The 22824-nt window shown below is 37.4% G+C and overlaps 1 protein-coding gene across 5 annotated transcripts in view; it reads right to left on the bottom strand.

The window, feature by feature from the left end:
• GABRB2 (gamma-aminobutyric acid type A receptor beta2 subunit) overlaps positions 1-22460 on the bottom strand; it is a 255980-nt gene extending 233520 nt beyond the window's left edge. The window contains exons 1-4 of one of the 5 annotated variants that reach the window (XM_003483855.4): positions 22162-22460; positions 20873-21088; positions 20627-20718; positions 19568-19635 (exon numbers count right to left, since the gene is read on the bottom strand). In XM_003483855.4, the coding sequence (XP_003483903.1) occupies positions 19568-19635; positions 20627-20718; positions 20873-20949 (237 nt within the window). In that variant the 5' untranslated portion in view covers positions 20950-21088; positions 22162-22460. Of the gene's footprint in view, positions 1-19567; positions 19636-20626; positions 20719-20872; positions 21548-21736; positions 22014-22161 lie in introns of those variants that run through there. The other 4 variants (XM_013984878.2, XM_013984877.2, XM_021077086.1 and 1 more) reach the window with 4 other exon arrangements.

Genomic DNA, 22824 nt, shown 5'->3' with positions numbered 1-22824 from the left:
AGATGCTGCCAATCCCATTGCATGACAGTGGGAACTCCTCAACTCTGCCTTTATAGTAAAAAAGTACATAGGGATAATACGTAACCAAATGGGCCTGGGTATGTTCCAGAAAAAGTTTATTTTTAAAAACAGGCACCCAGCCATATTTAGTTTACTTCTGCTCTAAAATATCAATAATCTTGGGCCAACACTAGCTGAAAAAGATGAACATAATTGTCAAAAATACGTCTTATTAAAATCCAGTTTAAAAAATATTGTTAAGTATATCTTCGAAGATAAAATGTCACAATTATCTTCTAAAAGGGAAAATAAATCTGTATTCCCTCTCAACTGTGCTGTAGAAAATATTCATTTATCATAGTAGTATATTCATATTTCTTATAAAAATATACAGAACCAAAACACAACTGTCAAAAGACCAAGCCTCCCTTGATACATCAATCAAGTCTGAATTTATTGAAGTGCAGCATATCAATACTTTAGTACAAATAGATTCATCTAGTATAACATTTCATTTTGCATATAAAAATGGATATTCAGTAAACGCATGCAAAATAACATGGAATTTCAGCTTTGTTTTAGTTTGCCTATGCTAAGTCATAGGAAGCCCATCATTCTACCCAAGAATGTACAGTCTCTTTAAGCTGATGTTTGTGGCATTATTTTTTTCCATTATATCCCAGCCTACTAATGAATCTCACTTAAGCTTAGCAGTGTTAAATAATTCAACCTGATAAGTTGATCACTTAGTGATAAGTAATTACTCAGGAAAAATATAACCACTGCATTCTTGGTTTTATATTACATCTGTGCATGTATATATGCACATGTCTATGTCTATGTGTGTGACAGCTAAACACTATTGACAGTGCAGGGCTAGTTTACAGAATTATTTTCTCCTATGACTTGTGAGCTTTTGCTCTTTGAGGCACATATGACTTAAAACAAAAATTACAATTCAACTGAGCAGTCACTAAATCCGGTAAAATACATATGGTATATTTTCTCCAAACTTTTGTTATCCATATTGAAATGTTTTCTAGAAACTCAAACTTCATGCACAGCTATTCTAGCTGATGGGTTCAGCATGACAATTATGACTGCTCAGAAGGACAAGTTTATTTAAAATAGTCAAACCAACTATGACTTAGAATTTGCCACAATGAAACAGTTTTATAGTTCTTGATCTTTGGTGATCAAGTCTGTGGATAAAAGTCATGATCAGATTTAATATTAAATCTAGCCATGTCTTCACTCTGAAAACAGGTATTTATGGGAATACACACACAGTGTGTCAGTTATGCTGTTTTATGATCTGGCTGTAACTGCTCTCAACACGAAATAGCCCCTCTTCACCTATCTGTAGTTAAATCCATCCATATGTCGTCATAGACATCAGAGTTCAGAGGTGGCACGTGATGATAATTTGGCTAACTACATTCAAAACTGCCTTATTATCATAAAGTTTATATGCACAAAATATATATAGGATTTATTAAGCAGAGACCACTGTTTTAAATCTAAACTTTACTCAGTAAGGTTAAAGAAAGAAAAGGAATCTTCAAGAATGTACCATCATTGGTAATTTGTGTTGGTTCTTATAAGACCAAGTAAATGAATCCTACGTAGAAAACTGAAGTTGAAACGAAATGTTTGCACTGATCAAAAACATTACAAACTGCAAAAAAAAAATGCACAATGATTCTGCATACACATTTAAAATTTTAATGATGCCCGAGGCACCCCATGCATAACTTGAAACAGAAGTGGTGCTCTGAGTTGTAAAATTAAAAGATACTCCTTCTAGGATGCTTGCATGCATTTGTTCTTTTGGCCAGGAATCAAAAATAATCATTGGATATAAAAATCCCATTCACAATAACCATAAAAACTGTAAAGTGTAGAATTTAACAAGAATTATATAAGGCCTATGAGAATAAATTTAACAAGAAATTTGCAAGACTTACAGGGAGAAAACTGTAAAATTTTACAGAAGGATATAAACGAATATATATAAATGATGATACGTAGTATGTTATTCAATAGGAAAAACCAATGCTATTAAGAAGTAAATTTTCTTCCAAATTTTCAATAAATTTCAGGACAATTACAACCAAAATACTAGTAGCTCTATTTTTAACCTGACGAAATGTAAAGCCTGTATATAACTGTTTCATATTGTTTAAATATAATTAAGCGGAAACAAAATGAGAGGTTTATCTATTTTGTAGTTATAATTTACATAAAAATTAGTTTCACTGTGTAACAGGATAATGCAAGATCTGTATATGTTGCAAAATGATCTCCATCCTAAGTCTACTTAACACCCATTACCACACATAGTTAACATTTTTTTCTCATGTTGAGAACTTTTAAGATCTACTTTCTTGGCAACTTTCAAATGCAATACAGTATTATTAACTACAACCACCATGCTCTAAAGTATATCTCGATGACATTTATTTTACAACTTTACAGTGTATTTATTTTGTAAAGGGAAGTTTGTAACTTTTGATCCTCTTTACTTACTTCTCCCACCTCCCACCCTCTGCCACCAAATCTGTTCTCTGTATCTATGAGTTCTTTATTTTGTCTGTTTACTTTAGGATCCTACCTAGAAGCAAAATCATAAGGTATTTGTCTTTCTCTGTGTGACTTAATTTCACTTAACATAATACCATCAAGGCCTAACCATATTGTCACAAATGGCAATACTTTTTTAAAGCTGAATATTCCACTGTATACGTATATATTTTGTGCATTTATATGTATGTATAACTGTGTCACCTTGCTGTACAACAGAAAATTGAGAGAACACTGTAATAGTGTTCTATAGTGGAAAAAAATAGAAATTATAAAAAAAAATGTCATTTTTAACCCATCCAGTGATGAATACTCAGATATTTTCCCATATCCCAGCTATTGTAAATAGTGTTGCAATGAATATACACATATAATATATATAATAAATATATATAATTAAAATACATATAATTTAAAAATATATATTCCAATACATATTGCTATAAATATGGTTCATTTCCATTGGATAAATACTCAGAAGTGGAATTTCTGAATCATATGGTAGTTCTATTTTTAATGTTTTGAGGCACTGCCATACTGTTTTCCACAGTGGCTGCTCCAATTTACATTCCCACCAAGCGTTCTCAAGCCTTCCCTTTTCTCCACACCATCACCAATACTTATTAACTTCTTGCCTTTTTTATGATAGCCAGTCTAACAGGTGTGAGGTAATATATCATTGTGAGAGCTATGTCTTAATATTTAAAGCTAGAGTGATTAAAATCACAGTGTTGGCACAACGATAAAGAAAAATATTGGTGAGGCAAATGACAGAGTAAAAGCAAAAACCTAAGGGCATATGATTTCATATATGATGAAGACAACATTTCAAATCATTAGGGAAATGACAAATTCCTTCATTAAATATTATCCTGATACCTACCTATCTATCCTATCTATATATATTCCTGCTTCAGAACTTACACTAAAATACATTTCAAATGGATTGAATATTCTTGTAAAAAATTACCTAAAATATTGAAAGATGACTTGAAGTTTATTTATTTATTTATTTATTTATTTTTGTCTTTTTTGCCACTTCTTGGGCCACTCCCCTGGCATATGGAGGTTCCCAGGCTAGGGGTCTAAACAGAGCTGTTGCTGCCAGCCTATGCCAGAGCCATAGCAATGCCGGATCCAAGCCACGTCTGCGACCTACACCACAGTTCATGGCAACGCCAGATCCTTAACCCACTGAGCAAGGCCAGGGATTGAACCCACAACCTCATGGTTCCTAGTCGGATTTGTTAACCACTGAGCCATGACGGGAACTCTAAGAAGTATTTTTTAATCTTAGAACAAACAAGACTTCTCAAAGTATGAAAACCAAGATCAAAATCCATAACATATTTTAATACATCAAAAGATGGTATTCACAAAGTTACTACACAAGAGAGTATGTTTAAAAAATATGAAAAATGATAATAACCTTAATATCAAGGAAACCACAAGTCACTAACAAAATTGAATCTTCTAATAGAAAAGCATCAGTAAATTACATTAAAAGGCAATTCAGAAAGAAAAGAATGCAAATGACCCATAAAAACAAAATGATATTTGAGATAGTTACCTGGCAGTAAAAATTTTAATTAGTCAAGGAAGTTGCCAATTTTACCACAAAGGTGGAAATTATGACTATACTAAGGGAGATACCCAGTACTGGTTGGGATGTATGCAAGTGGAACTCCCCACATGGGTGGTGTGAACATAAATCAGGACTTTCTTAAAGGAAGCACAATTTTGCAATATGCAACAAAATCTAAATATATAAATATGTAAAATGTATCAATATTGAAAATAAATGTCAATTCCGCTCTGAGTTCCAATAATCCCATTTCTAAGATTTTAAGAAAAATTTTTAAATTGCATCAAATATGAATACACAGATAGTTTAGTGCAGTTTAGTTCAACATAGTAAAAATACTCCAAATAATAATGTTCATCAGAGAGGATTGATTTAATAAATATGGTGCAGCCATACAATGCAATTCTATGCAACCATTGGATGTTACGTAGTAGAAAAATTATAGATGGCATTAAAAGATGTTCACAAAATATGTAGTGCGGAAATCATAGCATAAAACATCACATATAACACTGATTCTATTTCATGTGCATGCATGTGAATTCCCAAGGAGATATGAGGTTTAGGTATCATTATGCTAACAATTTTTTTTTCTTTTTTTCTTTTTAGGGCTGCACCTGCGGCATATGGAAGTTCCCAGGCTAGGGGTCGAATCAGAGTTGCAGCTGCTGGCCTATGCCACAGTCACAGCAACACCAGACCCAAGCTGCATCTGCAACGACACCGCAGCTTGTGGCAGTGCCAGATCTTTAACCCACTGAGCCACAACGGGCTTATTTCTGAGTGATGATATTAATAAAGATATTCACTTTTCATTAAAGTTTATTACTGATTTTTATATACTGGTTAGTAATAAGTAATAAAAGCAATTCAGATTTTTTAAAAAACTGCAGGCTCTTATGAAAATTATGTGGTAAATTTACCTGTTTTACAAAGTAAATATAACAAACAGCTGGAAGTTACTTTATATCTTTCACTTAATTTCCTTAATTTTCAAATATAGAAAAACTGGATCAAAATTTAAGGATGTTTTACAAAGTTTTATCATCAGTGACAAATCCAGAACTTCTCAGTCCCTTCTTTTAATATATATATACTGACCTTTCACAATAATTATAGGGATAATCTTTAAAAAATGCAATAGCATATTTTAGTCCAAGGATTGCTTGCTTTCAAAAGAAATGTACAACTAAGTAATTATGTTAAAGGTACATATGCTCATATGTTGAAATTCATGTATATTGTTTTCAGACATGAATTATATATTTGACCTATTTTTTTTCATAATTTTTATCAACCTCACTGTTATACTTGACAAAGCAGAAAAAAGAAAAGAGATTAGAAGCATTTTGTTTAAGCCACTTATTTTCCCCAAGCTTGAAGAACACAAATGTATTCAAATTGAAGCCTTTTGAATTGACCTGGAAATACATCACAATTATTATTTCACACAAATCCTAATGATCATTTTACCGAGTATTCTGAGATATGTCCCACCTCATTAAAATAACAAGTAAAATATGACGGGCTGGTATTTTCTTGTTTCTAAAAAAGTCTCATAAAATTTAATCAAAATCTAATTTTATTCTTTTTTTTTTTTGTCTTTTTTTAGGGCCACACCCATAGCACATGGAGGTTCCCAGGCTAGGGGTCGAATCGCAGCTGTTGCTGCTGCCTATCCCAGAGCCACAGCAATACCAGATCTGAGCCACATCTGTGACCTGCACCACAGCTCACGGCAACATCGGATCCTTAATCCTATGAGCAAGGCCAGGGATCAAACCCACAACCTTGGTTCCTAGTCATATTTGTTTCCACTGCTCCATGGCAGGAACTCCAAAGTCTAATTTTATTCTTAATTCTCAGAATTACCATATAACTATTTTTTTCAGAGAAGATTTTTATTTTGAGCCGTACTTGAATTCATGCCCTACTGAAGATATATGATTTATAAAAACTAAGAAAAAAATAAATCATAATCTTAACTTTATCCACAAACCCTGATGATGTCAAAACAGTTATAATTATTATTTTAATTGATTTATAAATGTCAGACTATTTTTACACAGTATAGATTTTATCCTTTATGTTCTATTTTATTTTTTTTAGGTTTCTCAAAATTCATCTGGGACACTAGAATGTAGACTACTGACAATCATGCTGGGAGATTATAATGGAGGTTGGTTCATTGAATTTTTTAAACTTTGCTTTAACTTGAGAAAAACATAAAATAAATACGATAGGAGACAAAATAGACTTTAATTCCAGTACCAGCACTTTGTGGCTTAAAATAAAGGCAGGCTGTTCTAAGTCACATAAATCTTCTAACCCTCAGTTTACCTATCTGATAAAACAAATGTCATAGCAGTTTTTGAGAATTAAATGTGAAGTCACTGAAAAATTGAATTTGATTTCATAAAAAACTCAATAAATAGTAGCATCATTAATCATATAATAAAATATCTTATATATCAAAGGTATAATACAATTTTTCAAATAATGTTTTTCATTGATCATTTTTAATTAAATACTTGTTTACAAACTATCAAATGCTTGAAAGAACAGGGAATCCACATGCATTTTAAGATTGTTAACTCAAAATCATATAAATTCAAAAGGACAGTCCTGATTATATACACATTCTTAAATGGCAAATCCTTGTTGCACATTTCATGACATTCATTTATATTAAACAAAAAACAAAACCCAGGTACTTTCTTAAAAAGGCCTTCTACTATTTCTCAACTATTGAAAATGCATTATAAACAGAAACCACATGTGTCTCTCTCTCTCTCTCTCCCCATCTTGCTACCTGGGTCTTCCTGACTCTATTCCTCTTGCTCTGTTGAGTAGGGTGGATTGGGAGCTTGGAGTTAATAGATGCAAACTACTGCTTTTGAAATGAATTAGCAATGAGATCCTGCTGTGTAACACTAGGAACTATGTCTAGTCACTTATAATGGAGAATGATAATGTGAGAAAAAAAAATGTATACATGTATGTGTAACTGGGTCACCATGCTGTACAGCAGAAAAAAACTGTATTGGGGAAATAACAATGGAAAAAATAATGAAAAGCAAAAATACGAAATAAATAAAGCCTAAAAGAACAAGTAGCATTTAATTTAATCAAGTTTTCTTCTTGCTATGACTGCACAACACATTCAAACAACGACAACAAAACAGGACACTCAGAGGTCCAGAATTGCAGCTACTTTTTAAAATGAGAACATAAACATTTTACAGGTATTCTGTCCCAGGACTGGAAATATTACAATTAGAATATATAACATCTGTTCATTTTGACTAAAGCATCTTAAGGAAGTTCCACTGCTACATATTACCACTTCAGCCATCTACTTGGCAATGATGATCAGTCAGTAAAACAGCAAGATAAAGCCATTTTAAAATGTGGTTCTCAAACCTGGTTCATTATATAATAGAAAATTGGCCTCCAAAACCTTAACTCCAAAATAAAGCATCTACAATTTTCAAAAGAAATAAAGAAACTCTGTTTTCATGTGAGTCTATGTTTCTACAGATCTTCTTCTGTAAATTTGGCAAGTGCTTAAAATATGTCACTATTGCAGTAACAAAGGTATCATTCTCTAATGAATTCTGTTAGAAAAATGGTTTGACACACAGGCATGCTGATGGGATTCAAGTAAATACTTATGAGCATTCTTCCAACACATAAGCCAGATGCAAATTTACACAGCCTAGCAGATCAGCCCTATCAGTGGCGAAAGACAGTATTGGCTTAGCAATGCTTGAAAGAGGAATGGTTTATACAACTGACTGATCAGAGAACATTTCAAGAGATCCTCAGTCTATTAACTCAAATGCTCTTTTGGCAAAAAACAACCAAAAAAACCACAGAAATATGTATTTACAAAATAAGTTTTCTTTGTCTGTAGGTCAAGGAAAATAAAGTGAAAAGACACAAATTTGATTTGGGGGGAGCACTGTGACCCCCAAAAGCAATGAAAAGAGACCAGTTATTTGATTTCACTGCCTAATAATTGGCACCTACTCACTTATATTTTAAACTCTTTAACACTTCTGCTTCTTATTTTATGATCTTTAAAACTGCTTATAAATCATTTTACTTATGATTAAAATTAACAATATTTCTTGAAAGATTTACAGTCGAAATGTCAGCACTTTTGCAAAAGTGAAAAATTCTTAAAGATGATCTTTGTCTATTTGTTTAAAAGCTGTCTTACTATATAGCTTTTTTTTTTTTTCCTTTGGTCAATCCAATTAATCTGTAGTCCTAGGAAGTAAGAAGATTCAATAATTATTTTAAAACAAAGCGATGAAAAGTACACTCCCTAAAACATTATTTTTCTTATGCTGATGCTTTAGAAGTTACAAGGGAGGAATAAATGATGGTGTATCCATAAAAAAAATCATTCATCTTTGAATTATATATATTACAAGCCCTACTATCCAATATTTCCTATTAGCAGAACAGAATAGACTTTAATTTTCCATTATTATTCATTATATTCTTGTTTTCATGGGAAATAAAAACTTTAAACCAGTGTCAAGGTGAGTATAAGATTAAAATATTATAACTTTATATATACTTTATCAAATTATCTATTTGGGATATGTTTTATAATGGACCTTACATATCAGTGCAGAGACAGATATTTATTTATTGAGCAAGTCAAGTAGTCTCAGGTTGAATTCTCATGATGCAACTACCATTTCTATCTAAAATGAAAATTAAATAGAATAAAAAGTGACTCTAGAGATTATGTATTTAGTTAAAAGAGAGATTTGTAGGAGTTCCCATCATGGCTTGGTGATTAATGAATCCGACTAGGAACATTAGGTTGTGGGTTCGATTCCTGGCCTTGGTCAGTGGGTTAAAGATCCAGCATTGCTGTGAGCTGTGGTGTAGGTCGCAGACGCGGCTCGGATCCCACATTGCTGTGGCTCTGGCGTAGGCTGGCGGCTATGGCTCCTATTCGACCCCTAGCCTGGGAACCTCCATATGCCGCGAGAGCAGCCGAAGAAATGGCAAAAAAAAAAAAAAAAAAAAAAAGAGAGAGAGAGAGAGATTTGTAAAAGTCAGTGAACTTTTTTTTTTTTAATCTTTGATTTGATGGACTTGCATGAACTAGGCATAATTACTGATCTGTACAAGAGTAATCTCAAGATGTTTAATCACCGAGACCTTAAGTTTAAGCATAAACTTCAAGAATTACAATTAGGCAGCCAAATGTAATTTGTATGAAGCTATTTCAATGGCATTTTACCAATATGCAAATGCATAATACTACTAGCACTAACCGCCAATCCAATAGCTACCTTTCTAAACAGGAAGGAATAGTCAAATCATATATCTTAAAATGCATAAATATCAATATTTCTGATATTTCTCAGACATCTTTAAATAACAGATGCAGGTGTATTAACTTATGCATAGCTCCAAACACTGTACTACCTGATTATTCCTACTTCCATTTCACAAACTTTCTTCAACTTCTAAAATATAGAATGACAATTCTTTTCATTTGTGTCCATAAAATTAGTGTGGAGATCCCAAAGGCTATTTTATAAAAATCAAAGTGGCATCTGGAAAATGTTTTTTCAGTTCTCCCTCACTTTCCCTCAGTAAGTGTCGCTTGCTTTTATCTTTGTGAAGGTGCTTAAGATTTATCTAGTTATAGCATGTGCTCAAGAAATTTCAAGGTCTCCTCTGCACACTGTCAAGGTCTTGTTCAACTAAACCTCACCATACATAGTCATACCCTACATATGGACCCGACCATTCTTACCCACTTATATTAGCTGTGCAACCTTTGAAGTTATACAGTCCTTCTAGTCCTTGTTTCCATATTTATAAAAGAGGAGATTATTACCAAGTTCACTGTATTTTTGTAAATATTAATTTAGTTGTATGCACTCTAAATATTTATTTTTGTGGTACTGTTATTGCTAACATGTAATGGCTTTCTTCATACTGTCTCCACCCACAGTGACCCTCCCACAGGACTGTCTTATTTTTCTCTCCACTCATATCACACTGATCCTTCTTGTTTTGTTTAGTCCAATTCTCCTTCTATCATGAAGGCTTCTACAAATTCCACCTACTCTCACCACTTGGGTCTTTAACATCATGAAAACTCATATTATAACTAGAGACCAGCCTGTTGTCAAATTTTTATTATCAATTGTATTACCCTCCACCTTGACTTAAACAGTGGCCCTCAGATAGTACATGTGCCAGTCATATAGAGAGCTTTTAAACAAGCAGATTCCTGAACTCCACCCCAAACATAGTAGATCAGACTCTGGGCCCGGGCCCTAAAAATATGAATATTAATACAAGACTCCGATAAATCTGTTTCACAGTAAAGTCTGAGAATCCCTATGAAAACTTGGATCTCGACCTTTTATTTTGATTTCTCTATCACAGGAATACACCACTCTTCTCTCTATCTGAAGCACTCACCTCTCTATTAACCCCACCTCCCTCCTTCAGGCAGTTAATATTAATCTTTCTCAACAATGTATGGAACCTTGGGTCCAGTGGAAGAATCATTTCATATCCTTCCAAACAACAGCCTAATTGGCATGGTCCTGGTCAAGAAGCATTAGACAAATACTTCCTGGTAGCCTGATATACTGCAGTCTTTCAACTACATTCTCCACTACCTCCATTCACTTCATATGGTGTTAAGTGTCTACTAACTGCTGGCATTGTGCGAGGCACAAGGCATATAGGCAGATGCTGGCCAGGCATTTGCACACGTCAGTATCTCTATTATTTCTCCATGGCTTATTCATGTATCACTTTTCTAAGATACATGTAGATTCACATTAGAAACTTCATCAGTTTGGAGTTCCCATCATGGCTCAGTGATTAACGAATCTGACTAGGAACCATGAGGTTGCAGGTTCGATCCCTGGCCTTGCTCAGTGGGTTAAGGATCCGGCATTGCCGTGATCTATGGTGTAGGTTGCAGATGCGGCTTGGATCCTTCGTTGCGGTGGCTCTGGCCTAGGCCAGTGGCTACAGCTCTGATTCGACCCTAAGACTTAGAACCTCCATATGCCATGGGAGTGGCACAAGAAATGGCAAAAGACTGGAAAAAAAAAAAAAAAGAAAGAAAGAAACTTCATCAGTTTAATTGCAGATACTGTGTTAGGAAAAAAGTTATTTCATTTTTAATTGCCCAAACAATTACTTCTAAGTTAAGACCTCTTGGCAAGTAAGTGGGCGGTAGGTGCCAAATCACAGAGCAAGGAAAATGAGACTTGGCTATAAAAATGCCAAAAGAATGTTTACAAAATGAGCACCAGCAAGAGTCAATGAGTTAAAAACATACCCATATTTTTCTATATAAATAAAGAATAATATAAACTCATTTTTCTCAGCTTATAAAATACATATTTTACAAATAAAATGCACAACTGGAAGCAACATATAAATCTTGCATTTATATCTCTTAAAAACTCATAACCGTCTATTTTCTTATTCATCTTTTAACTGCCTGTTTCCACGTATTTTTATGTCATCCAAAAATGTAAATTGATTTTGGAAAAACAGAGTAATATCAGGCTAGAAACAGAGTAAAGAATAGCTGTGTAAATCAGAGTCAAACTGATATACAAAATTTAAAAGTTCCCATTTATATGCTACTTGAATTCGATTCTCTATTTTATATACAATTTTATGTAATTGTTAATAGTACATAAGTAAAAGTAAATTGTTTATTTTCGCATAGTCTATAGCTAGAAGTATGACTAACAATCTATAAACTGTACTTAAAAATGCTTTTTTGAAAAAATGCACAATGAATAAAAAATAAAACATAAATATATTCATGTTTTGGTATATGTTTGTAAGATCACCAAAAAGGCATAGAAAGATACACACTAGTTTACACTTGTAGTAGAATTTTTTTTAAAGAAAACATAAAACAAAAACAAATACTCAGTCTGTTAAATGAAAATATAGCCTATAAAATTCTCTCTATAAAATTAGCACAATGTATAAAGTAGGAATAAGTGAATAAACAAGTAGAAGGTGAGATAGACAAATTAAAACACAGCTTTAATGAAGTGATAGGGATTAGATAATTTTTGGCTTTGATGTTTGTTGGCAAGTTAAAATTGTAATAATGCACCACCAAACATAAATGAAAATGGCAATTAAGTCCAAAAACCATTATTCAATTAGAAGATATTTTCTCAAGTTCATTGGAGACAAAACCACACCACCGTTCTCCACACCAAGGGTCTCAGCAGGGCATAACTGGCAATTTCAGGAGACATTTTTGGTTTTCACAACTGCAGAGGGTACCTCTGGCATGTAGTTGGTTGGGGCCAGAGATACTGTTAAACATCTAACTATGCACATGACAGCCTCCTCCCAAAGAAAAATGCCAAGAGCCCAAATGTCCAGGGCACCGACCGCAAATAAATGCTATAGAATGAATGATGGCAAAACAAGGCAGTACCCCACCCTGAAATTAGTTAGTACCCCCACCAAATGTTAAGGAAAAATTTCCTCTGATTCCCATTCTTACAGAAATTCCCAAGACCATTTAATCATGAGGTGGGAGAGTCACGTTAAGGCACAGTACACTTTGAGGTACTCCTAAAATAGCAAACTTGAGCTATTTCCTTCCCCTTCCTTCTTGTGCAAGGTAAGCCCACAGTCAGATCTTTATTTCATGATGCAGTCAAGCCAGGGCATTATTTAAGGTCCTACAAAGCAACAGCAAAGGATCTGCCATATGAGTTAACCAAGAGAAAGTGATTTATAAGCTGTCAATATCATGTGGCATTATCATTTTAAAATACATAAAATAAATCCTCTAGAGGTGTAATCTTTATAGTGAACCTCGTTTATACTCTGTGGGCTAGAGGGAGTAAAGATATGGGATGAGAAGAAAAACACTCAACCACCTTTAAGACAATATTTGCAGGAGTAATTTATCAGACATCACACACACAAAAAAGTGTTCTCAATAGGAAAAAGTTCAACTGAAAATGAGATCTTGCTAATAAAAGAAAAAAAAGGGAAAGAGTCTTTTTACATAGTTTCCACCCAAAACTTAAACCCAACAACATGGTTTACAGTTCTTGAATTTTATCAGTCAAAATTTTGTGACAATTATTGGCCTTAATGGTTAAAGGGCAGATTCTGCTGGAGCAACTGGAAAACTATTAAAGTTAACAGCACCCATTCATAATGAAAGAAATTATGACACAAACAACATCTTTGACTCTTAGATCTTACATAAATATTCTTTTATCGCTTGATTTATATTGTTCTCAATGGATGTAATATAAAGTATAAATTTATAAAGGACATAAAACATATTTAATGCATACTCAATAAAGTACTACTTGATAAAATCACTTTAATGAAATTAAGATATTTTTTCAAAGTGGAGTGAGGAGTAACATCTTATATAGAGTTGGTTTATCTGATTCACCCACCACTTCCAAAAAATAGCTAAATAAAAACAACTACAACAAAACAAGGTCCTCAAGGAATAAAAATGATTGTTTAAAAATGAGGCCTTGCTAGATCTAAAAATGTAGTATAATCACATGGTTAAGATTGCGGGATGTGAATTCAGTCATTTTTTAGCAGTGTGACCTTAAATAAGTCACTTAACCTCTCCAGGCCTTAGGTTCCTCTTTCGTAAATAGGTGGACATTAGCCATATCACTGTTTTTATAGGAGAATTGGACTGAATAATGCACATCAACAGGATACCCCTAAACACGTTAAGGTCTTCATGAGCCGTAACTGATTATATTCTTATATTCGTGTTATGACAGTAGAAAATGTTGGGCACTGCCCAAGAGGAGGAGGGCAGTGGGGAAGAGAAGAGAAAGGAGGAGAGAGAAGAGAAGGAGAGAACATAAGGGCTTGTTAAAACTGGGTAGGATAGCTCGAAGCCTAATTTATTCAGAATGAAGCCTGGGTCAGTGCGTGGTCACGCCCCCTTCACCAATGCTTCACCTTCTGTCCCACCCCCACCCCACCTCCAGCTTTGTATCTGCATCCTACTCCCTGCTAAGGGATACTGCTTCTCAAAATGACCCAAGACTTTGTTTACCAACTGCCCTCTCCCCACTTCACTTCAGATCCACACTTTTCAAAGGTGTAGTCTTCAGCCCTAAAGCTTCTTGCTACATTTCCCAACATGTTCCTGTTACTGTATCTGGGAGACAAGCCTCAGAACTTACTCCAGGTGGTCTTCACAGCATCTGACGTAGCGGACCATTTCCTTCTTTTTAAACACTCTTGTGCCTGGGCTTAGAAAACATTATTATCTGCAGGTTCTCCTACTAACTCTCTGACTATTGCTTAGCCACGTATTTAATCTCCTTTGCAGGCTCCTTTTCAGAGCTCCCCCACTTAAATTACAGTGCTCACCAGATCTACATTGTTAGCTGTCTTCACACTTTCCCTTTTTAATTGTTTCTATTCACACGGCTGTATGTACCACATCCTCAGCAACAATATCCAAGTTCATCTCTGTCATCCTGACTTCTTACATAGCGCTAGACCTGTATTTTCCAATCTCCAAATTTTATTCACTGGCAACCCACACACTTCATCCCCCATCCCATCTCAACCTGGCTGCTCTGTTAGTGTTTCCCATATCAGTAAATGACCCCAATGGAAACTTAGGATTCACCAAGTACTGATGCTTCTGCCTCATAAATATCCTGGTTTTATATCTTCATTACACACCTGTTTGCATCAATCAGTGCTTTCTGGATTTTTGCAGTGGATTTTCATCTCATCTCCCAAACTTAGTCTTGCTCCACTGTCCCTGCTTCAAAAGCATATTCCTGAAATGAGAATCTCTTCAAGCCATTCCCTAACTGACATCCTTTCATGGGTCCCTATAGCCTTTGGAACAAAATGTACCCTCTTCAGCAAGCTGCAAAAATAGTCTTTATAATTTGACCAATACCCAAGATCTCAACACCAACTCTTATCACTTTCTCATTCCACCTCCCAAATTCAGGTACTTAAAGCTACTTGCAAATCCTTAAACATATTTATTTTTACTATTTTTTTTCTCCTATATGCCATTTTTTCTGCCCGGAACATTTGTCCACAGACCTCTAACTCCCATCTTCATCTAGTAATTTCTATATAATACCTATGAATTCTGTATTTCCAACATGCCTGAGTATCTGACATACTACATTGTGGTTCTTTCCACAGTTATTGACTTAAATACTAATGTAAACAGTGCCTTGAATTTGAAGCCTAGAAATCTATGCTGTTTCCCCACATATATGATACTGTGCCTAGTGAATAATAATGAATTACTGCTCTGAAAATAAATAGTATACCCAATATATGTGGCATTCACCAGGAGTAAAAATCCAACCAATCATCATATATAAAGTCAAATCCCATGGAAAGAGAAATACTGTAACCTTAGCCACATGTGATTTATACGCATGAATTAGGAAGACACAATAAATACATATCTATCGAGTAATGTGAAATACCAAATAACAAATGAATGGCAAAATCAACTGTGACAAACGAATGTAGGGAAGATACAGATCACTAGGTACTCAAAGGACTACTCATAAAAAGTTTTAAAGAAAATACTTCAGCTAAACATAAGTATCACAGGAGCCTGCAGTAGAAATTACAACAGTAAACACTTAGATATTAGGTCAGAGGACAAGTCAATCTTGTTCACTGCTCCGTCCCTAAGGGCTAACACATGGCTGATCATAGTAGCTGCTAAACAAGTATTTGTGTCGAATTGAATTTTAAACTGTGCAGCTGGTGATGCAAGAAAACATCTGTTTAAAAAAAAAAAAAAAAAAGGCAGCACTTTTCTCCATTCGCCATTCCATGAAAAGGTAATTTGTGTATGTGTTTACTAGAACTCTTTCCTCAAAAGTGAAATATTGCTTCACTCTTTGGTTGGCAAATGTGTTGTTTCAAGATGGAGAAATATCTGCTTTAAATGAAGAGAAAGCTATTTCAGTCTATAATCCTCAGAGCCAATTTTGGATCTTAAAATGCACTTTTCATCAAAGAATCTTAACAAAAAGATTCCTGCCAATTTAACCAAGACATCTAAAAATGCTTCATTCTAAAGCCAAGCGTTCTGCTAGGAATATCACAGTTGAGAGTTTGTTCTTCCAAAGATCTTCCACTGGACCGATAGTCACCTGAGTCACACTATCACCTTCCTAAGAACGTACAACTGCCTCTTATTTAGGAATTCTTCATTTTACTAGTATCTATGCTGGATTTCCCAGTTTTCTTGGAACTTCTTTGTACCCAGCACAATTATTATAATAAAACCAACTCAGAGACACAGGTAAATTAGAGTTGGAAGTCAATGTGGCATGTCCTTCTCATTTCAAACATGTGGAAACTCAGACCATGTAACGTAAGTTATGGACCCAAGTACACTTAGGGCAATAGCTAGGACAAACACAGAATCTCCTTAGACCCTGGTGTTCAGTCTTCTACATCAGCTCTGTTCTTGAAAAACCACTACTTTTGCCTGCATCATTTTATGAATTCTGGTAGCCACCTGAGATGCCTAATATGGGATGATCACTCCATTTTAACAGGGAAAAAAATCCAGTTTCACCAGGCTGTGAATTTCATCAGGTTGACTGAGTAGCAGAAGCAGAACTGGTATTTACGTCTTTCTATCATTGTAATTTACCAGGAGTACCACATTGACATGGGCCTTTTTTTCTTTTCAGTACAAATGAGTCAATGACAATTTAAACGGTCTGTTACCTACCATTCTTCAAAGGAAGATTTGCTATAATAAAAGAAAGCTACAATTACCCAAGGTTGCAGGCCACAAAGGATAATGAGGCAGAAACATGTGTTAATCAACTTTGAGCCTTCAATTAAATAATCAATCTACCATTCTTTCAGAACTGAATCGAATTGAAAGATCCCACCCTTTTCAGACCTGTATACAGTGGGCAAAATGCCCTAAACACCTTCTTCTTTCATTTAGCCCCAATGATAAAAATTTCCTATCTGTTGCTTCAAATCAAATAACTGTACTTTTAAAAAACAGCATATATCACAAAATGTGTCTTTGAAGGTTTAGCTTAAAGTCATTATGACTGTTATTATAAAAGTGTTAATTTTTCAACAAGTAAAACTGTCTGGACAAGTTCATGTGTGTAAGCAGTAGTCTAAGAAAGGAATCTAGCATGAGATTTTTAACACTTGGTTCTAATCATTAATGCTGCAGTACTGGCCTATTTACAACCTGACATTTGTTTTTGCACTTTCAACATCCCATGATTTTTCTGCAACAGTAAATAGCTTTAAGAGATGACACCTCGCCTTAGCTGGGTCTATATTTTGACTAGCAGGTCTTGGCATTATGTCCGGCTTTGATATGTCTCCAAAATGCTGCCTGCCAGTGAAAAATGAACAAACCTTAAGAAGAAAAAAATGCTACTACTCTAAACCATTTTGGGATATAATAGGTCTAAGTTCTTACCTAACTTATACGTTTAAGTTCTATCGCAGCAACTTCTAATCATCTCATCATTGTCTCTTTAGAGTCTAAATATTTCTTAATTTTTCCATAAAAATCCCATTTTTGTGATGCTATTAATCATAATAAAATGTGCGAAAAAAGTAAACAAATCAAAATTTAAAAGACAGGATACACAGAACCACATCTGATTTCCCTACCACTTTGTTTTTCACAACACAGTTCACAAAGATCCAAGTACCTGGGACTTAAAATGTACCCTTATGAGGACATTTTCCATTTTTATGATAAAATTCAAAATACAAGTTGATGAAAGATGTCTAAAAATGCCACAAAAGTAATTATTTGTATATCTAAGAAGTTAGTTTCTCAAGGAAAAAAAAATTATTCTCTACCCACACGAGAGACTCTAATGTGTGGGAAACTGGTGGTTCTGAATCACTCAGTAGAGTCTTGAATCTGTGTTCATAGTCCGTATCATCAAAATCCTTCCCAATAATTAGAATATAATAAGATAAAACTTAACAAAAATATTACTGAAATAGGTGAATGTTCTCTGGAGTAGTCATAAGATGTATCATAAGCTTGAGAAATCTCAGGGTTATCACCTATTTTAGGCCATTGTATAAGGCTGGGCTAGTTATTTGAGCTTCCTCTATAACTGAATTCTGGGATGATGAAAATTTACATCATGATGAAAGCATGTCCACTACCTAGTATTTGGCTCTTTTGAGTGAATTAATGAGTGTCCTCACTTTCAAGTCCTGATGGCTTGCTTAGAACCATTGTACATAAAACCTTACATACTACAACATCTTCTTTAAGGGTGCATCCCATTTCTAGACAGAACCGTGCCTCTATACAATCTTCTGAAACGTTCTGTGTGCTATCAGGATTGAAAGCATGCGGCATATTTCATCTAACATTCAAATGTGGACTTTCTATGAAGACTTTTCCAAAGGTGGAAACTTCAAAAACACAGGGTAGAAAAGTCACTGGAGAAATGGCCCAAGTAAGGGAGGTGGGTGATGGTATGTGGGACACTTCTCATTGTCTTATATGTCTGCAGTGCCCTAATATGGACAGCAGGGGGCGCTCCTGCATGAAGTTAACCCCCCCCACACACACGTGTTCCCCTAGGGGAACACGGATACTTTCTCTGGGCGCTTGCTCCAAGCCCAAAGAGGTAGCCACTTAGGAGTGCTGCTGTCCATAAATTGCACAAGCTTAGGACAGGTGGTGAATAACATCGCAGAAGTGACCAGAGACGAACAGGTCTGAACTTGCCTTTTAAAAACAGAGAGGACGATTTTTATTTCATTTATTTCAGTGAGCAGGAGGGGTTAAAGGAGCAGGTAAAAACTTGGCAGGAGGGGCTTGTCATCATCTGTAAAGAGGCTACTTCCAAAAGCAACAAGTGAACATCAGTATTCCAGAGTCATTTATTCACCCTCTTTGCTACATTTCAGTTCTCAGGTTATATTTTCTACGAAATGTCAAATCAACCTCTTCTCTCTTCCCTTAACTCCACCTCAAAACCAGAACATCACTTGCTGAAGCAGGTTTCCCACTGAATCTTAGGAAATGTGACTTGTGCAGGGATTCTCCTGCATGTGCCTGCTTTTTGCACGTGAATGTGTGATGCATTTTACTCTCTGCATGCCAAGTCCCAGGATTTCAAGCCAAGTTGGAAAAATTCTTAGGGACCACAAACAGCCAGCTCTGAAGCCCAAAGATAGTGAGTTCCAAAGCAAGATCCCCTGCCCTCACCGCCCCCCCCTTCACGCACATACTCATGCACACCCCACCCCCCACTCCTTGGTTTTTGGATTCTTGCTCTTTCCTGTCTCCGAATGAAGGTCTGCGGAGACACAGCCATAAACCTCAGTACTCACCATATTGACTTCAGAAACCATATCGATGCTGGCAATGTCAATGTTCATTCCCACAGCCACGGGGGGACCTGCAAACCAAAATGGCCAGCCACGTGATTTCTCATAACTTCATGCATTCTTAGCAAGAGTAGTCCCCAAGCATGGGACACTCTGCCCCCAAATTCCTCCCCACTGATAAGCCTTAAATTCTTCAATTCTCTGCTCCTTTTAAAAAAGGATGGCAGGTACTCCTCTGGGAAACGTTCTATTGAACAGGCATGAACATGTGGGGATGGGTGAGGGATTCCAGCTGGATCTACATATGTAGATTTCTCAGCAGAATACCAGACAACTCACAAGAGCCCCAGAATCCGGGGCTAGCCCAAGGTGCTGTTATATATCACACTGAAACCCCTTCTCATTCTCCCCACTCCCCCTTCCATGCAGGTTTTAACTCTAAGCTTTGTTAGAGCCTGAAGTAAAATTAAATGGACATATCAGTGTATCTAAGGCTGCAGCAAGAGATGTCCCTGGCCCATGTCCCCCTCCTCATTGAGCGCCCCCCCACTCCCCTTCCCCCACCCCACAGTCCCCTGCAGTGAGGCTTCCAGGACTGGATAATATCCAGACACCAGCCACTTTAAACCGTGGCCAGAACTCTTCCAAAGTAGGCAGGCACAAGGGGTTAATGCCACTTCTCAACCAATTGTCTGTACATCTTGTCCTCAAAAATGTTCACAATGGCCTTCAGTAAGCCAGGTTCACCAGGCATACCGTTTACTAAACTTTAGATTTGTATCTCAATGAAGCAAAGACTGTGAAGCAAAGGATTTAAACAGTAAAGCTGAAGGACAGGAGTCACCAGGAAAGGCTAAGAGGGTCTCTGTGAAAGACCATCTAAGTGCTGAATAGTAACCCGCTTAAGTTTGGATCAGTTTCTCAATATGGTAACACACAGACACACTCAGTGTATCACATGCAGCCAACAATGAGGGAGAGGGAAGGCAGCACACAAAGCTCAAAAGACAGCTTAGGCTATAGCTGCTGGGCTGTTTCTTATTTCCAAGGCAACCTCATTACCTCCAAAATCTGGTCTCAGCCGAATATCATAGCCTTTCAGGAGTCTATCCACCGTCTCTTTAACCAGCGACATATTACTAGGGTCATTGACACTAAAGAAAGAAAAGACAATAAACAGGCATCAATAAGACAGCAGGCACAGCATCTTCAGTATCTGATTCTCACTACAGATCCCTGCTCACAGAGGTATGCAAACAGAGCCCTTCAAAGTAAGAAAGGAAAAAGAGAAACGCTTAGCACACTTACCTCTGCGCACAGACAGCAGCGATTATTAAGGGAAACGACCAAATCCCAAAGTAGCCCTTTTTCCGGACTCTCCACATCCCTTTAGTTTTGGATGGGATTGAGGATTTCACTGAAGAGAGGAGATCCAACTTAGTCTGCCCAGTGCAGTAATTCTAATGTGAAGCGCATGCGCACGGCGTACCAAAACATCAAAGGGGCAGCAGCGGTTGCCTGGGACTGAGAAGATTTTCTTGTTAAAGGAAAAAAAAAAATTAAAGGGGAAAAAGGAAAAACATATATATGTATAATGTATACATATTGGAATAATACAGAAAAGTCACCCCACAGGAGGACCCAGGGTAAAATCTTGGTTGTCCTTTTGTTAAGACAAAAACAACTGGAGCGTCTGGTAAGTTTTGTTAGTTGCGGAAGGCAGTTTTGCACCTCGCCGGTTGTTGGGTTTTGGTGTGTGTGTGTGTTTCTTTTTAAATATGCAAAACCAGATTAGGAATTTAAAGTATAGCAGGTGTGTAGTGCTAGAGGAAGATGGGTGCCTGGGAGCCCACTTCTGGTCTCAGCAAGCGGCAGGGAGAGGAATCTGAACTTTATTTTCCATGGCAAATAGCATCCCCTGCCTGGGGCGAGAGGGGAGCTGGAGGTGGGGGTTGTGCAGCGGGGAGAGGACTGGGGAAATGGGAGCTGGAGTCCAACCGGGAGGGAGAGAAGAAACCAATGGGAGGAGCAATGCGTTGGATTTGGGGCTGGGAGTGAAGGGGGGTGGTAGCGTGGAGAATAAGAAAGAGGAGGAAAAACAAAAAAGAAAAAAGGAAAATGATGCCTGGTCTTTTCTAGGAGTCAAGGTGCAAGCTCTTCTTCACTACTCACGAGAGATTCCTTTTGCCTTCTCCTCACCCTTTGCCCCCTATTCCCAGAGAAGAAAACCTCGGGGTCTCGGTTTCTTGCCTTATGACGTGCCTGACCCGCCAGTCCGGATTATTTATAGCAGGAAAGGGGAGGGGGGGATGGCGAGGTGAGCAGAAAGACAGAGCTCTCTCTCCAGGTTTCAGTCTGATTCTGCATTGGGAAATTATTAGTAGGGAGGGTGGGGTTCGGATGAGGGGGTGATGGGACACGGAGGCCTGAGGATGCCCCGCTGCCAGAGCCTTGTAGCGTCTCCCGACTCCTACAGGGCAGAGGCTCGGGCGGCGACCGGGTGCGAGAAGGGCAGGCGGCGGGGTGGGACACGCGGGGCCAGCCCCCCACGCCCTCTCAGAGCACGCGCACGCGCGCACACGTGCGCACCTCCTTACCTAGCCAGCCTGCGCTCGCCGCCCACTCCCGCCGCGCTGCTCTGGCGCCCCCGGCCCGGGAAGAGAGGGTGGCGAGGATGGACACCTGGAGGTGCCTCAGGATGCGAAATACCAGCGCGGGCCCTAGAAAGCGGGCAAAATGAGGAAGGAACCGGGGTCCAAATGAGGCTTCGCGTCCTCCCGCAGTCTCCGGGCTACCTCCTCTTTGCTCCCTTGCCCGGGGCCGGGAGAGACTCGCACACCCCGGGGCTGCTTCTCCCCTCGAGCCGGATGCTCCACCCGGCTCTCTGCGGCCGCCGGGACCGGAGGCAGCAACGGGTGACCTCCCGGGTTGGAGAGGGAGGGAGATACTCAATTCACGGGAGAAGTCTTTCTTCGGTTCGAGGGAAAGAGATGTGCCAGGAGTCGGGAGACGCTACAAGGCTCTGGCAGCGGGGCCGTCCGAAGGCGTCCCCACTCGGGACGAACGACTGTCCCCGTTCTCCCGAGTTTATCTGGCAACTGGGGAGCCGGGGAGGGGAGGGCAGGTGCTGTCGCTACTCCCGCCCCCTCTCCTTGGTGAATAACTGGAAAAGTCAGTGCTCGAACCTACGTTCCAGAACCCAAAGAGTAACTTCTAACTCCTCCTCCTAATCGTCCTCACCATTAGCATAGCGCCTACTA

This window comes from Sus scrofa, chromosome 16 (genome assembly GCF_000003025.6).
Source record: "Sus scrofa isolate TJ Tabasco breed Duroc chromosome 16, Sscrofa11.1, whole genome shotgun sequence".
NCBI classification, from domain to species: domain Eukaryota; kingdom Metazoa; phylum Chordata; class Mammalia; order Artiodactyla; family Suidae; genus Sus; species Sus scrofa.
The sequence above is the reverse complement of the archived record's forward strand: the minus strand, read 5'-3'. Positions and strand labels throughout refer to the sequence as shown.